The sequence below is a fragment of the Megalobrama amblycephala genome, linkage group LG7, assembly GCF_018812025.1.
Source record: "Megalobrama amblycephala isolate DHTTF-2021 linkage group LG7, ASM1881202v1, whole genome shotgun sequence".
In the NCBI taxonomy this organism is placed as follows: Eukaryota; Metazoa; Chordata; class Actinopteri; order Cypriniformes; family Xenocyprididae; genus Megalobrama; species Megalobrama amblycephala.
This window is the reverse complement of record NC_063050.1, coordinates 50,598,738-50,616,445: the sequence shown is the minus strand read 5'-3', so window position 1 is coordinate 50,616,445 and position 17,708 is coordinate 50,598,738. Positions and strand designations below refer to the sequence as shown.

Sequence of the window (17,708 nt, the reverse complement as noted above, 5' to 3'; positions counted from 1 at the left end):
TTAAATAAGATATTATGTGAGAATAAGAATGGTGATACTGTAAGTGCTGTTTATATTTCAAATGTTTGAGCTCTCAGAAACATGATCTTGTGTTTAAATTTCTCAGCTGAGACCAAAATCTGTTTCAAATATTACCATGGAGTGAGTGGAGCGCTGAGGGCCACAACCCCCTGCATCACTGTCAGCAACCCTGGAGTCACAGTAAGTGTCTGACTTAAAAGTATTGAGTTGTTGGCATCAGATGGGGCTGCAAACATGCTCCTGTTGATCTTTGTCAATCTTTGAATTGTGGTTGAAAACAGAGTTGAGTATTTTCTCCCATAATCAGGGCTTGACATTAGCTTTTTTGCTCACCAGCCACTGTGGCTAGTGGTTTTCCAAAGTTACTAGCCACTCAGCATTTTCACTGGCCACAATTTTGACATTGATACCATAAGGGAAAAACTGCTATAAAGATATTTTTAATATTATCTCATAATTTGGCAGCTGGTTTATTAGGCTGCTGTCACTTTAACCCTCAAAAACCGAGACGGACAAAAAGAACTATCATTCTAAAATGTTTAATAACTTCTGAACCGCTAATCCAAACTGTATGCTTTAAAATGTACCATAAATAGGAGATTCTTGACTTTTTCTGACATTCATAGGCTCCGTAGTGAGACTTGTTACGTCATCAAAATCTGCAGCATTGATTCGTCAAGGCAATGCATGTGGTTTGTTCCTCCAAGCCAAACAGGAACGATTGTTGATGCCTAGTCCTGCCTCCTATGCCCAGATTGGTTCAAACCATCATCATCTCAACCAATAAACATAGGTTTTGGTCAGTTGAACCATGATACTATCAAGTTTCTTTGGAAGTATGAATTAGTGCAAAGTGAAAGTATTTGCTTGTATCTGCGTGTATGAAAACAAACACAAAAATAACAGATTTGAATTAGAACACGTTACAAAGCATGACTTTGACATAAAATGAACTGAAAATGAGGATAAAACAGTCCCACATCAGATAAGTTATTGCAATTTTTTTTTTCAAACGTGTCTCTATGCAATCAAATGTGGCGCTTTCAGTGAGGAGTACAGCCACAGGACTGCTCTGTTTGCTTGTTATATTATCTAAATACTTATTTTATAGTTTGTGAAGAGCATTTACATTATTAGTTCAGTTGAACTAATATTTCTCTCTCATTTTGTGTGTATTTTGTGCCATTTTCATTGCACAAGCATCAAGCATTTCATTGCACATTTTCATTACTTGCAACACTATTTGTTTTTAATCATGTTCAGACTGAAAATATATTTCTCTAATAATTCACTTTTTCTTCAGTGTTTTGTTGTGTAACATTTTTTTTTATTTATTTTACTCCCTGGTCTTTTTTGGACACACATTATCAATAAATAAAGTATACCTGTTTATCCCTAAAGAGTAATATTGTAGTTTTATCTAGAGTAATATTGTAACAAATGGCTATAACTTGCTTAGAGATTGTTACATTTAGACAAAATTTCATCTGAAAGTTTAAAACGTCCAAATATAACTTTTTAAAAGAAAAAATCCAAACTTCAGGAGGTTTTGTGTGAGTTTACAGTGAAAAACACCAGATTTTTGCTGGCATTTTTTTGAAATTCTGGAAATTTGATCGATTCTCAGACAAAATAAATGTAAAATTGGGACTTTAAATTGAAACTTCAAGTTGTCCTGTTTAAAATGATATATGGCACTTGATTCTAACTGCTAGAATGGGTCAGAAAACCAGAGAAAAGTGCAGGCGAGTCAGGAGCCCCAAAAATGCTCTAGGTCTTTAAGGGTTAAGACCTGATGCACGGATCCATTATACTGTTACACATGCATTTTCTTGCTCAACTGTTTACATTCACTTAAAACATAACTGACTGTGTTTACGTGAATACTCGCCAAGACTGGCATTTTGACATTATTTTGTGTGTATTTGACTGTTTAAGTAACTTTTTTACCTTCATAAATAGTTTTCTAAGTCCTTACGATGGTTAATTGACTTGTAGTGGTGTGTTTGAGGCGAGCACTAACTCCCTCTGGCACGTCTACGCCAGAAAACAGAACTTTCAAGTTGAGCTTCGACCCGACACAATCTCGCCTCATGTTCACGTTCACACGAGAGTGACAAAATGCTTTACGGTAATTCAAAAACAATGTATATATTATGAGTTTATAAGACAATTTAGAAAATTACCCACCTCCATTGAGATTTCTTGTACTGTATTTGCAAAACTACTGCACTGGTGCGCGTTGTAGTCGTTGTAGTCCAGAGCTGCGCTTGGAGTATTTAAGACAGTGTGATTCACTGAAGGAACCTGTAGGGGGAGCTTCGCAAATCTTACTGAGTTCTGCTTTAAGCACAATAAACAGGGGAACGTAATACATGTTTTTAGACTTCTTTGATGAATAGAAAGTTCAAAAGAACAGCATGAAACAGAAATAATGTCTTTCCTGTCACAATTTAATAATAATAATTACATTAAAATAAAATCTTACTGACCCCAGTCTTATGAATGCTAATTTAATTCACTAGCCCAATTTAAGGCTGTTATGGTTCTCAAGCAATGAACTAATTGCATTAATATTAATATTGGTTATTGGTAAATTCGAACAGAGCTCATCCTCATCCTCAAAAGCAGCAGATACACGCGTGATCCTCACGGTTTCTCATCGTCTCGGTCTGCATGTGTTTCTCAGCCTGTGTATCTGCAGGCTCCATTATCAGGCGCTGGAGTTTGCCTGAACTCCACAGAGACGTATAATGTTCACAGGCATGCAGGGAATGCACAGGAAGTAGAGAGCACTCTTTGATATGCTTAGCGCCTGGCTGCCGACACAGCGCCACAGAACTAGTGCAAAGGGCACATTCCACCCTCTGTGACATGAGCTCGAACCCCTAGAGTTACCGGACGGATTCACTATTGCTGTTTGAACTTATTTTTGTGCTATTGAAATGAATACATCTGATCATGTGACTGTCATCTTGTGCTAAACCGCATATCTGTGATTCCTCAGGCAAATATAACATAACTAAAGCTTACTGGAATATTTTCTAGATTCGATCTGAACTCTGAACATTTTATAAAATGGATGTTTTGATATAATTACTGTTTCTTCTTACTATTTTATATGGTTTAGATTGATGCGTGACATGTTTTGAGCAAATACACACCAAAAAAATAACCAAAATGTGAGTTTAATGTGCATCAGCTTGACATACAGAAATGTACATTGTAATATCTCAATCTCAACATCATTCAAACGCCGTCATTTTGGGGCTCTGCCGCTGAACAATCGTCTATAATCATAAATCACACTGCCACGTTAATGAGCAGGAACATTATAATGTGATTGAATTATTCATGACCATGATCCTGAGCGATGATCATCTCTTCTGCTAAAGGCTCTATAACCACCATAGTTTTACCAAAATACTGCTGTAAAATATATCAAATTGAATAAATACATGGCGTAAATATTTAAATGTATTAATGTGTTGAATATGTTGAGTATATTGAATAATTAATTAATAAATGAGCTCTCTTTCAAGAAGATTTAGGTATTTATTCATTTATCTTATATTAAAGTGGTGGTCAATGCCAGGTTACCAGTTTTATTTTAATTACTTCAGCTTTGATATATATATACAGTATGTCATATATCAATATATGACTTCATATATTAGGCCATCTAGGTATGGGTTTCTCTGGGCATTATAAACTGTAGGAAAATCACTTATTTTAATATATTATATTTGTAATATTTTGTGTGTAAAATATATTATTTTTAATACATAAACATTTAATTTTAATTAAATTTAATTAAAAATTTAATTAAATTAATTCAAAATTATTTATAATGCTAAAAATATATATTGTATTAATGTAAATTATATTTTTTTATAAATATTAATTTAATAACATATATATATATATATATATATATATATATATATATATATATATATATATATATATATATATATATATATATATATATTAAGAATTAAGAATTATTAAATGAATAATATTTATAATGCTAAAAATATATATTGTGTTAATAACATTAACATTTTATATATATATACATATATACAAAATATATATTGTTAACATTAACATTTATATATATATATATATATATATATATATATATATATATATATATATATAATATAAAATATAATGATATTAATTATGCAGCATGCTAAGGCCTCTGTATCTCTATCATAATGTGTAATTGTGTGTTACGATGTCCTCTACAGGTCGGGACAGAAGGACAGGTGGATGGACAGTCTGTCACTGAACACTGCAGGAAATTGGTCAGCTTTACTCTATCAGGTAAGAATAGTTGATATTTACCACATATTTCTTTATGAAAATGATTTCTATATAATGTTAGAAACTGTATGAGAGGACACACAGTGATTTTACCACCCATACCTTCCTCGCAACAATGAATATATGGAAAAACAATAATAACATTTTTATACAAACAGTAGTCACAATATACAATTTGTGCACAAAATAATACAGTTAATTTGGCTTAAATGCGTAGTCCATCCAAAAATAAAATTTCTGTCATCATTTACTCATCCTCGTGTTGTTCTAAACTTGACTTTCTTTTTTCTTTTTTTGTCATTTTGTGGAACATTAAAGATGTTTTGAAGAATGTTAATAACCAAACAGTTTTGGTTCCCATTGATTTCCATTGTATTTTTTGCCCATACAGTGGAAGTCAATGGGAACCGAAACTGTTTGATTACCAACATATCTTCTTTTAATTTCCAAAGAAGAAAGAAAGTCATACAGGTTTGGAATGACATGAGGGTGAGTAAATGATGACAGAATCCCTTTCATGATTTTGATATTGCAGACTAATTTACAATGATTTCAAATGTCTCATCCTAACCCAAATATACAATCTCATAAATAAATCAATGTGTTGTCTTCTTAATTAAAACTCTGCTATGTATGTGCCCTCTTGTGGTAATAAGCTGCTAGTGCACATAGATAGATAGATAGATAGATAGATAGATAGATAGATAGATAGATAGATAGATAGATAGATAGATATAGATAGATAGATAGATAGATAGATAGATAGATAGATAGATAGATAGATAGATAGATAGATAGATAGATAGATAGATAGATAGATAGATTGATATGTTTATGCTGCTAGCTTAAATTTGTGTATTTATATATTGCAGATATCAGGGCTCAGGGTCTGAAGAAGGGCATGTTTTTTAATCCGGACCCCTATCTGAAGATGAGTATCCAACCAGGCAAGAGGCACGGCTTCCCTACATTCACCCACCACGGCCAAGAGAGACGAACCTCCATCATATCTAACACCACTAACCCTGTGTGGCACGGAGAGGTAATTCATATTCGGACTGGGGCAGTTAATGAGTTTATGTTCACTTCTTCAGCACATAACCTCTGGATGTTGCAGGGTAACGTTCCTGCTTGTCAGTAGCTGTGAGAGTAGTAAGAGAAGCAGAAGCACAAGTTGTACAGGCTCCGCCCTCTTCTGGAAAGCAGGGCGGGGAGCAGCAGCTCATTTGCATTTAAAGACACATGCACAAAACCAGCATGTTTCTCCTTACACTCAAAAATGCAACATGGTATAATAAATGATCTGTGGGGTATTTTGAGCTGAAACTTCACAGACACATTCTGGGGACACCTGAGACTTAAGAGATATTACATTCTGTAAAAAGGGGCATAATAGATCCCCTTTAAGTAAAGAGTAAAGTTTTGTTACCATATATGATATATATATTATTTTGCTTCCTCAGCACAGAAACATAACTGCAAATCTGAATTTTAATACTTCTATTCTTTTTCCCCTGCAGAAGTACACTTTTGTTGCACTGATGACGGACGTTTTGGAAATTGAGGTCAAGGACAAATTTGCAAAAAGTCGCCCGATCATCAAACGCTTTTTAGGTCAGCTGACAATGCCGGTGCAGAGACTGCTGGAGAGACATACAGCGGGGTCAGTATTCACTGTTAAATATACCTGAGAGGATCTATTATATATGAGCTTCCATTAACAACAGAGTCAAATGCTTTTCAGTTCATTTCTGTCCACTGATGTTTATGTAGACATAAGTTGTGTAATTATTCAGGAGGTAACTATTGTAAAAATAAAAGCGGAAATGTGCTGCATTACAAGATTACATGCACTTTATATGCATAACTTTATTACAAATTGCTTTTATTGAAATAACAATAATTGTTTTCTGTGTGACTGTTTTTGGTAAAAGTGATCAACATGTGAGCTTCACGCTTTGCCGTCGTCTGCCGACAGAACATGTGAGCGGACAGCTTCACTTCAGGGTGGAGATCACCTCCAACGGACATGAAGGTACCAATTACAGTGTGTTTATTAATACATAAACTACCATTCAAAGGTTATTAAGATTAAGATTTCTGCTCACCAAGTAGGGTTGGGTAGCATTCGAATTTTAACAATTCCAATTCTTATCGATTCATAATTTCGATAAAAGGTTAAAGGTGAAGAAAAAAAACTTAGATATCATTCACATTTATTGCAAAACATTTAATTGTATCTGAATACCATGAACACAAATCAACAGGCTAAAGAACACTTACACAAGCAACTTTTGTGCTACCATGGCACAAACTATGGAAGCTTGTTTCCACCACTGAATAAAAAAAAAGTACAATTGCGACTTTCTATCCCGCAATTTTGACTTCTGTTTTCAGAATTTGGTGATATAACCTTGCAATTGCAAGTAATAAAGTCAGAATTGTGTTATAAAGTCAGAATTGCAACATATAAAGTCAGAATTGCGAGATATAAACTCGCATTTCTTATTTCTTTTCTCAGAATTGTTTATATCTTGCAATTCTGACTTTAAAACAAGTTGCAAGTTAAAAAGTCAGAATTATGAGATATAAATTGATTTGCGAGAAAAAAGTCAGAATTGCACGTTTATATCTCACAATTGTGAGTTTATAACGCTCATTTGTTAATTTATAATTTGCAATTGACTTTATTTCTCATAATTATGAGCTTACATTTCACAATTCTGAGAAAAGAATAAAGACCAAATTAAAAAATTAGCAATCGCACAAATAAATACAACTGAACAAAGATACGATTGAAATAAAGTGTTTTATGATTTTCAGGTATTCAGGTACAGAAACTAATCAAATGTAAAATAACACTGCACTTTATAAATAAAATATACAAATATAGTTACAAAAGTTAGTCAGTCAAGAACAGTGAGTGAATTGTCTCTTTGTCTTTTGTTGTTTTATTAACATTATTATAGAATATTAGGCTGCTGTCACTTTAAGAGCTGCACTGATTCAATATACTGTTACACGTGCATTTTCTTTGTCAACTGTTTACGTTCACTTAAGACATAACTGACTGTGTTTGCGAGGATATTTTGACATATTTTCTGTGTGTATTTGTCCGTTCAAGTGCAAAAAGACGCAGAAGAGAACTCAATTCAGTACTATTCAGTATGAGAGGCGGCTTTCTGTGTGCACGTTTTGGATGTGTGCACAGCATAGAAAACAGTGTGCGGGTCTTCTTGCGCTTGAATGGTTTAAAGTCATATTAAAATGCACACAAAGGAATCAATAAGAGGAAACATTTCTTAGAACATTTTGTTTAGTGGGTCCCCATCATCAAGATCAAATATTCAGTGTCATATTATTTTGTAGATGCAATGGGGTCTCTGCTGGGAGCCTCCTCTATGAACGGAGACCCTGGGAGCCCATCAGATGACGAAGATGTTTTGCATCCTTCCTCCCGCATGGCCAGGGGCCCCTCACCCACTGGCTCCGAAGGGTCCCTGCACGGTGACGCTTTTAGGACTGAGGAGTGCATGATGGATCCTGATGAGGATCGGCTCTTGAGAGACGGACCACCAGATTCGGCCGAAGTAACCCCGGGCCATACTCATCGCCAGGCCTCGCTTAATGACTACCTGGATGCCATTGAGGCCCCTAAGGGCCCCGGAGACAGACCGCTAGGGGCCGCCTCACCTAAACTGCGCTCAAGTTTCCCCACTGACACGCGGCTCAATGCTATGCTACATATAGACTCTGATGAAGACGAGGAAGGACACGCCTCCCGGGAAACGGCTTTGACCAATGGCACTCCGCAGCCTGATGGACATACCTCTTCTGAACAGGACAAAGGAGAGGGTCCAGTGAAAGCGAGGGAGAGGCTTGAGTCGGAAGCTGCAAGCAGCACCACAGATACTGAAGCCACGGCATCAGGGTCAAGCAGTGGATCCACAAAGAGCCAAAATGGAGGCGCTGAGGGCGGCCAAGAAGGAGCTGCTGCCTCTGGAGACTCAACACAAAACACCAGAAGCTCTCACCAGCCCGTTTTCAAAATACAGGTCTGTAGGATTTGGCGTATTTTGTATTAGCCCAGTTTGCATGTAGGTTTTACAGTTATATATAGTTACATTTCATTTAAACTTTATTTAATTTATTGTAAACAATAAATGGTAACATTTTACAATAAGGTTTATTAGTTAACATTAGTTAACTATATTAGTTAACATTAAATAATAATGAACTGCACTTCTACAGCATTTATTAATCTTTGTTTATGTTAATTTCAGCATTGACTAATACATTATTAAAATCAAAAGTTGCATTTGTTAACATTAGTTAATGCACTGTGAACTGACATGAACAAACAATGAACAACTGGATTTTTATTAACTAATGTTAACAAAGATTAATAAATACCGTAACAAATGTATTGCTCAGTTAGTTCATGTTAGTTAATACATAAATGTTAACATTAATAAATGTTAAAATTAATGTTAACAAATATATATATATAAATAGACGTATAATTTTATGCATAATAATAATGATGATAATGATAGTAATAAGTTAATATAAATAATTTGCACAAATTGTTACCCATTAAACTTCTCTTAAGAATGTAAAAAATATTAATGTTTTTATTAATATTATTTCTAGTAATATATATTTCTAATAATATTTTTTTTGTTTTTATTTTAAGCATATGTATATATAATTGTCATTGTCAGCTACAGTTAATTAAACCATATTATGAATAACATTTTATGATAATCTCAATTTTATGGATAATAAATATAATGATAATAATGATAGCAATAAGTTAATATAAATAATTTGCACAAATTTGTATTGTTATTATAAAACAATAATTTATTATATTAAAGTATATTATATAAATACTAAAAACATGAATAATATTATTACAAATAATATTATTTTAAAAATATATCATTTTATTTATATATATATATATATATATATATATATATATATATATATATATATATATATATATATATATCGTCATTGTCAGCTATTGTTAATTAAACCATATTATACATAACATTTTATGATTTAATTTTATTACTATAATTTTTTTTATTACTATCATAATTGTATGCATAATAAAATAATGATAGTAATAAGTTATTATAAATAATTTGCACAAATTTGTATTATGTAGTCCTTCCTTTGTATAATTTTTCCTAATTAATTTCTCACAGGATGAGGAAGGAGTTGCATCCAAGGCAGTCACTAGGGATGAAGGATCAACAGAGGCTGCTGCGGTCACAGAGCCCTCAACATCTGGCAGTAATGCAGCTGGTGATGGGGGCGGAGCCACAGCAGCTAAACAGCCAGAGCAGGGGAACTCCAGTGAGGCAGCCAATGAGGAGGAAGAAGATGCTGAAATCTGGCAGAGGAGGCAGAGTCTGCAAGCATCAGGGAATGCATCACAGGCTGAAGCGATGGAATTAACCAATGAAGCGAGAGGGGCAGCTGACGCAGCACAGGCTGCCACACTAACAGATGGAGAGACAGGTAACTGTGTGATGATGCATGATATTTATGAAGTAAATCAGCATTAGGAGACTTTTATGAGAGAGCTGTGATCAAACTTCCTTCAGATTTCACATCAGTTCACATCATATATATATATGTATTGTGTATATATATATATATGTATATATATTTTTTAATATTATATAAAAAAACATATATATATATATATATATATATATATATATATATATATAATATATAATTAAACTTAATAAAAACTGTAATTTATTTTATTACAAATGATGTTAGTATTCAAGTATAATATTATATAAATATTAAGAACATGAATAATAATATTACAAATAATATTTATCATTTTAAAAAATATAACATACAACATATGATTTATTTATTGTTGATAATAATAGAAAAAATAAATATATTACAATATATCAAATTATTTTTCTTTGTTATTATTAAAATATAATATTTTATAAATATTAAGCACATGAATAATAATATTGATGATATTAAATAAAATAATAAAATAATAATAAAATAAATACATAAAACAATAAAAATATGAAATATATAATATGATATAATATGAAAAATAAATATATTGCATCAATTAAAATAATAATTAAAGGTTTAATTAAAACATTATTATTAAAATATAATTAATTCTATTAAATTAAATAGAATTAATTAAATTCCTGTATGGCTTTACAAAATCTACTTGAGTAATAAAAGACTTAATAGAGGAGGAATGAAAAAATAATTAAACTAAATAAAAACAGTAATTTATGATGTTAGTATTCAAGTATGACATTATATAAATATTAAGAACATGAATAATAATATAACAAATAATATTTATCATTTTAAAAATATAACACACTATATTAGATTTATTTATTGTTGATAATAATATAAAAAAATAATATATTACAATATATAAAATTATTATTCTAATAATACTTTATTATAAAAAATGTTAAAAAATGTTAAGAACATGAATAATAATCTTAAAAATAATATTAATAATATTCATATAAAAGTAGTATAACAACAACACGAATAACAAAAATATGAAATGTATAATGTGAAAAAAATATTGCATCAACTAAAAATAATTATTAAATATATTTTATTAAAACATATTAAGTATTATTAAAATATAATAATTCTATTCAATTAAATAAAATGAATTAAATTGCTGTATGGCTTTACAGAGTAAATCTACTTGAGTAATAGAGGACTTTATGAATAATTTGTGTATAGTGTATTGATGTTTACATAATTTATTTATATTCACAACACAACATTTTACTCATTTTGCCCTTTTGAAGGAGCCTGTGCTCAAGTGAACGGCCATCAGCCAGTGCGTTCTCTTCCCTCAGTGCGTCACGACATCAGCCGCTATCAGAGAGTGGACGAGCCTCTTCCGCCAAGTGAGAGAATATTTTGTTATGTATTTTAAGGTTCACCTAACCACTGTCCTAAATTAATTGATGGTCTGTCCTATATTTGCATACATTGTAACAGGCATAACACAAAGCTTTTCTTAGTCCATGAAAAAAAGCCCATGGTCGTTGTAATGTGTATGTTGTAGACTGGGAAGCTCGTATTGACAGCCACGGCAGGATTTTCTATGTGGATCATGTGAACAGAACCACCACCTGGCAGCGGCCCACTGCTCCGGCTGCACCTCAGATCCTACAGAGATCCAACTCTATTCAACAGATGGAGCAGCTTAACCGAAGGTCAGACGCACAATATTCACACGAGCAGATATCTATCAAGTTGGCATGAAATCAGCTGTGATTAGAGTGAGTTCTGATAGCAGGAGAGTTTTGAGCGCATGGTGACCTTAAGTTCTAATATCGTGGGATTTATCAGAGTCTGAAATGCCATTTGTTAATCCTCTCTCGTATGGGAAAAACAACTCGTTAAAAATGTCACCACAGCAACCTGATCTATTCTTCCATTATCATGCTTTCTCTCCCTCAGCATCATTTATTGCATTATTGGCATGCATTTCGTAGGCAAAAGCATTTGTGCCATAGACATGTGCAGCATCTAAAATTAACAGTTTGTCAAGCACAAAATGTCAGTAGAAATCGAATGCTTTTTAAGTTTTGTGGCATCACATATGTTGAATATTCCCTTCATAACTAAAAAATAATGCAAAATACAGTTTAATGGCTTGCAGTAAGTATTTGTGGAATAAAAAATGTTTAATTCACAGGTATTGCACAAATTAAAAGTAAAACAGTAAGTGCAAATCAAGTAAACAAATAATATTAGCAAAGAAAATAAATTATTAATAATTTAATTTATTTTCATTCTTCATCTTTTGAATTAAATTAAATTAATAATACATTTAATTAATATTAATATTTTTGAGCTCAAGAAACATTTCTTATAATCACTGTTGAAAACATTTGCTTAATATTTTAATATTATATGAATATTTTATATATTCATATATATATATATATATATATATATATATATATATATATATATATATGTAAAAATAAATAATGTAAAATATATGTGTGTGTATTAATGTTATAAGGTATAATCAGTGTTGAAAACAGTTCTGATGCATAATATTTTAATATTAAATTATTTATTAATGATATTATATACCAATTATATTAATATTTTAATATATATTTTAGTATTTATTAAGTGTGTGTGTATATATATATATATATATATATATATATATATATATATATATATATATATATATATATATATATATATATATATATATATATATATATATATATATATATATATATATCGGGAAATATAAATAAAATAAAAAGTAATATTAAGTAATCATAAATGTTATTTTTAATAAGTTTTTATATAAAAATGTTTTAAAAATAACATTTATGATTACTTAAAATTATTTATTATTTTACATTTTTATTTATTTAAATCTGTGCAGAGTAGCACCAACTAATTTAACAATTAGCAAATAACAATTATAATTTATTTGTAATAATAATATTACATTATACTTATGAAGGATAAAGTACACTTATCCTTGTACAAAATTATTACATGGTAAATATGCCAATAAATGTAAGTATTTCTGTGTTTTGTTCAGGTATCAGAGTATTCGGAGGACAATAACCAATGAGAGGACAGACGAACAGGCTGCAGAGATGCCTACAGACGACACTGACCTGCTGCATCACTCCATACCTGGTACTCTCTCACTATAGAAATGCACTGCTTGTATATGAGTCTGTTATTTAGGTACTATACAAGGAAAAATAGAATAGAGGGAGAAAAAAAGATCTTTTGTTTTAACCCAGCAGACATATCACACTGTAAGTTGTCCTCTGTTTCAGAGTACCGTCGGGACGGTGTGGTTGGGCCCACTAGCTCTCGCTCCCGGTTGTCTCTGCTGCTTCAGTCCCCCAGCGCCAAGTTTCTCACCAGCCCAGATTTCTTCACCGTACTGCATTCCAACCCTGTTAGTCTCCAAACACATTAATTATTCACTCTTTTTTACCCACAGGTATGGATGTCACGGTGAGGGAATTTTCACACCGGTATATAAACTTGCGAAAACAACGCTATTCAGGGCTTGATATTAATATCCGCCAAATGCGGGTTTCCGCAGAATAGATAGACGATACCAGATGCTCTTTCTCTCTCTCTAATCTCTCCGACAGCGAGTTAACTCGTCTCCCTTCACTCACTCGCTTCATTTGCTCCGGATGAAAATTGTTGATGTTACAGGGGTTGAATTTCGGTGTGAGATTGCTCATATTGCACTAAGTTCTTTTTTGCTTCTTATTGATCTTAAACAGTCAAATACACACAAAATAATGTCAAAATGGTGAGTATTCATGTAAACACAGTCAGTTATGTTTTAAGTGAATGTAAACAGTTGAGAAAGAAAACTCATGTGTAACAGTATAATGGATCCGTGCATCAGGACTTAAAGTGACAGCAGCCTAATATACCTGCTGCCAAAATATGAGATATTAAAAATATCTATATGGCAGTTTTCCCCATGGTATCAATGTCAAAATTGTGGCCAGTGAAAATGCTGAGTGGCTAGTAACTTTGGAAAAACACTAGCCACAGTGGCTTGAGAGCAAAAAAGTTCATGTCAAGCCCTGCCATTATTACTGACAACACTGTTTTTTTTAACATTGCTCTTGAATGTGCTTGAATTCACGATCATGCCAATAAACAATATCATATCGAATCGTGATAAAATATATGTCGATAACGATGATAGGCACTGGGCATTTTTACTCAATATGGATTAATATAAGAGCCAATCATACAGCAGAAATATGCGACAACAGCCAATCAGCGTGCAGCTTTTAACGTTCACGTCAAAGAACAAAGTCAATTTCCTACGGCACATTGCAAAGCAAACTCGCCACAAGGACGACAAAAATGAGTGGAAGCGGCAACGAAAGTGAAACTAACCTCGAGTTATTATCCAAAAATGATGAAATTGTCGACAAAAAAGGTAGTAAAATTCAGTTATATGGAAATGGTTTGGTTATTTAAATAGCGACCAGGCGCAGATTAAAACGATCTGTAAAATATGTTGTCGGACGGTGAAAAACAAGACTGGCAACACAACCAACCTATTCCATCACAGTGCTTTCCATACATAGACTTTACTTGAGTGGGCCGCCCAGGTATATTAACGGCCACCCAAGTACATATAGAGACACATTTATGCTTTTATTACTTTTGTATCCGCCCAAGATAATGAAACCATCTGTGATCGAATAACTAGTGGAAAATCTCCCCTCGCTCTGCATGTTTCATACCTGCTCGTTACGTGTGCGTCAGAACTGTTTACTCGCGCTGGCATTCCCACGTGCGCTGCAGAGATGCTGTGGATATTTCACAAAGAGCGCTGCATGTTGCAAAATCACAAGGTGGCGCTGTTGCGAGTTCTATAGGCTCGCGCAACAGCACTTCAGACTGCTTCAAAGTGATTCTCAATCAATGAAAAGCGCAGATTTATGCGTAGTTATTAAGATTGATGTGGATTGGAATTGGTAAAATGTGCTTGGGAAAAAAATATGATCAGAAAATCAACTTGCCTAATAATTCTGCACTCCCTATATTAACGGCCACCCAAGTACATATAGAGACACATTTATGCTTTTATTACTTTTGTATCCGCCCAAGATAATTAAACCATCCGCGATCGAATAACTAGTGGAAAATCTCCCCTCGCTCTGCATGTTTCATACCTGCTCATTACGTGTGCGTCAGAACTGTTTACTCGCGCTGGCATTCCCACGTGCGCTGCAGAGATGCTGTGGATATTTCACAAAGAGCGCTGCATGTTGCAAAATCACAAGGTGCGCTGTTGCGAGTTCTATAGGCTCGCGCAACAGCGCTTCAGACTGCTTCAAATTCTCAATCAATGAAAAGCGCAGATTTATGCCAAGCGATTGCTGATGAATTCAAGTTGATGAATTATTACAATGTCTACTTTATGGCCTTTATATAAAATATTTTAGATGGTTGTAAGAATCTGAAGGATCAGCCCACAATTGTGTAGACATTTCAAAATAAGAGTCCCGGTGTATTTCGGGATTGTTTATAATTAAAAGTCACACGCTAAGTTAGTAAGTTGTCTTAATTTTTTAAGGCCAAATGTGTAATTGTGTTTTTGTTAATAAACTGTACTTTTAAAATGTAATTAATGAACCCTCAAATTTTTGTGGCTTCAGTCATAGTTGGGATACTCTTTTAAATCTGGCAGCATTTGTGCTGTTGTGCAAGTAATTTTGTTACATATTTAGCATTACTTAAACCCAGTATGAAACACTCTTGACTGTTTGCTTTTCCTTTCTCAGAGTGCCTACCGCATGTTTACAAGTAACACATGTCTAAAACACATGATCAGTAAAGTGCGACGGGACGCGCACCACTTCGAGCGCTACCAGCACAATCGAGACCTGGTTGCCTTCCTCAACATGTTCGCCAACAAACAGCTGGATCTTCCGCGAGGCTGGGAAATGAAACACGACCACACGGGAAAGGTCTGGAACCATCTCTTCTGTGTTCACATTCTGGATAAATCTCTCTGTGGCTAGTCGACTGTATATATCCCCTTGCTTTTAATTTCTAAATAAAATAAAATATAGCCTAAAAAACAAATGATAATCTAAATATAATGTTCCAAAGTTTGGAATGATTGAAGGGTTAGTTCACCCTAAAATGAAAATTATCCCATGATTTACTCACCCTCAAGCTATTCTATGACTTTCTTCTTTCAGCCGAACACAATCAGAGTTATATTAAAAACATATCCTGGCTCTTCCAAGCTTTATAATGGGAGTGAATGGTACCTGAGATTTTGAAGCTAAAAAAAGCGCATCCATCCATCATAAAAATAATCCATACGACTCCAGTGGGTTAATAAATGCCTTCTGAATCAATGGGTTTTTGTTAGAAAAATATCCATATTTAAAACTATCCCTTTAAGACTTTTAATGTTTCTTATAGCAAATGCTCACTAAAGGCACAATATGAATATTGAATATTCAAATATTCAAATATTCAAAAACCACTAAAGCAATGTTATATATTTTGTTGAGTTGTGTACTTACATATATATACGGAAGAGGATTAGGGCCAAGCAATAATAAATAAATAAAAACATCTCGAGATTAAAGTTGTTAAATTTTTGAGAAAAAACTCGTTAAATTTCGAGAAAAAAGTCGAGATAAAATGTTGAGAATAAAGTAATTAAATTACGATAAAGTCGTTAAATTATGACAAAAAGGTTGTTAAATGAGAAAAAAGTTGTTACATTTCGAGAAAAAAAGTCGATAAAATGTTGAGAATAAAGTCTCATAATTCTCATAATTTAATGAGTTTATTCTCAACATTTTATCTTGACTTTTTTCTCAAAATTTAATAACATTTTTCTCATAATTTAACGAATATGTTCTCGTAATTTAACGACTTTTTTCTTGTAATTTAATGACTTTATTCTCAACTTTTTATCTCGAACTTTTTCTCGAAATTTAACGAGTTTTTTCTCGTAATTTAATGAGTTTATTCTCAACATTTTATCTCGACTTTTTTCTTGAAATTTAACGAGTTTTTTCTCGTAATTTTATGTTTATTCTCAACATTTTATCTCGACTTTTTTCTTGAAATTTAACGATTTTTTTCTCGTAATTTTATGAGTTTATTCTCAACTTTTTATCTCGACTTTTTTCTCGAAATTTAACGAGTTTTTTCTCGTAATTTAATGAGTTTATTCTCAACTTTTTATCTCGACTTTTTTCTCGAAATTTAATGACATTTTTCTCATAATTTAACGAATATGTTCTCGTAATTTAACGACTTTTTTCTTGTAATTTAATGACTTTATTCTCAACTTTTTAATCTCTACTTTTTTCTCGTAATTTAATGAGTTTTTTCTCAAAATTTGACAACTTTAATCTTGAGATGGTTTTATTTTTTTATTATTGCTTGGTCCTAATCCTCTTCCGTGTGTGTGTGTGTGTGTGTGTGTGTGTGTGTGTGTATATATATATATTTATAAAATTCTATAATGTATTACACAATTTGATTATTTAATATTCTGGCTCCTTAGACATATTTTGAATGATTTTCAGCATAATTGTCATACCATAAGTGAATTCATACTATATTCATCAGTGGCTTGATGTCAGTTACCACATAAAATCATTTTGATGTATCGGGAAGAGCTTCATAGTAATATTCTTATAATGAAAGCTTAGCAGGAAAGCAGGTGGTGCTGCAAATGAATGTTTAAAGCATACTTTGAAAGTACAACCTTAACACTTACTGTAAATATTTCATGT

General features: G+C 32.4%; 1 protein-coding gene across 1 annotated transcript in view; it reads left to right on the top strand.

The window, feature by feature from the left end:
• hecw2b (HECT, C2 and WW domain containing E3 ubiquitin protein ligase 2b) overlaps positions 1 to 17,708 on the top strand; it is a 71,714-nt gene that overhangs the window by 36,580 nt on the left and 17,426 nt on the right. The window contains exons 4-15 of the mRNA XM_048197989.1: positions 107 to 201; positions 4,278 to 4,353; positions 5,226 to 5,395; positions 5,874 to 6,016; positions 6,288 to 6,388; positions 7,723 to 8,408; positions 9,573 to 9,888; positions 11,202 to 11,303; positions 11,465 to 11,615; positions 12,980 to 13,080; positions 13,227 to 13,351; positions 15,723 to 15,908. Coding sequence (XP_048053946.1) covers positions 107 to 201; positions 4,278 to 4,353; positions 5,226 to 5,395; positions 5,874 to 6,016; positions 6,288 to 6,388; positions 7,723 to 8,408; positions 9,573 to 9,888; positions 11,202 to 11,303; positions 11,465 to 11,615; positions 12,980 to 13,080; positions 13,227 to 13,351; positions 15,723 to 15,908 — 2,252 coding nt within the window. The remainder of the gene's footprint in view (positions 1 to 106; positions 202 to 4,277; positions 4,354 to 5,225; positions 5,396 to 5,873; positions 6,017 to 6,287; positions 6,389 to 7,722; positions 8,409 to 9,572; positions 9,889 to 11,201; positions 11,304 to 11,464; positions 11,616 to 12,979; positions 13,081 to 13,226; positions 13,352 to 15,722; positions 15,909 to 17,708) is intronic.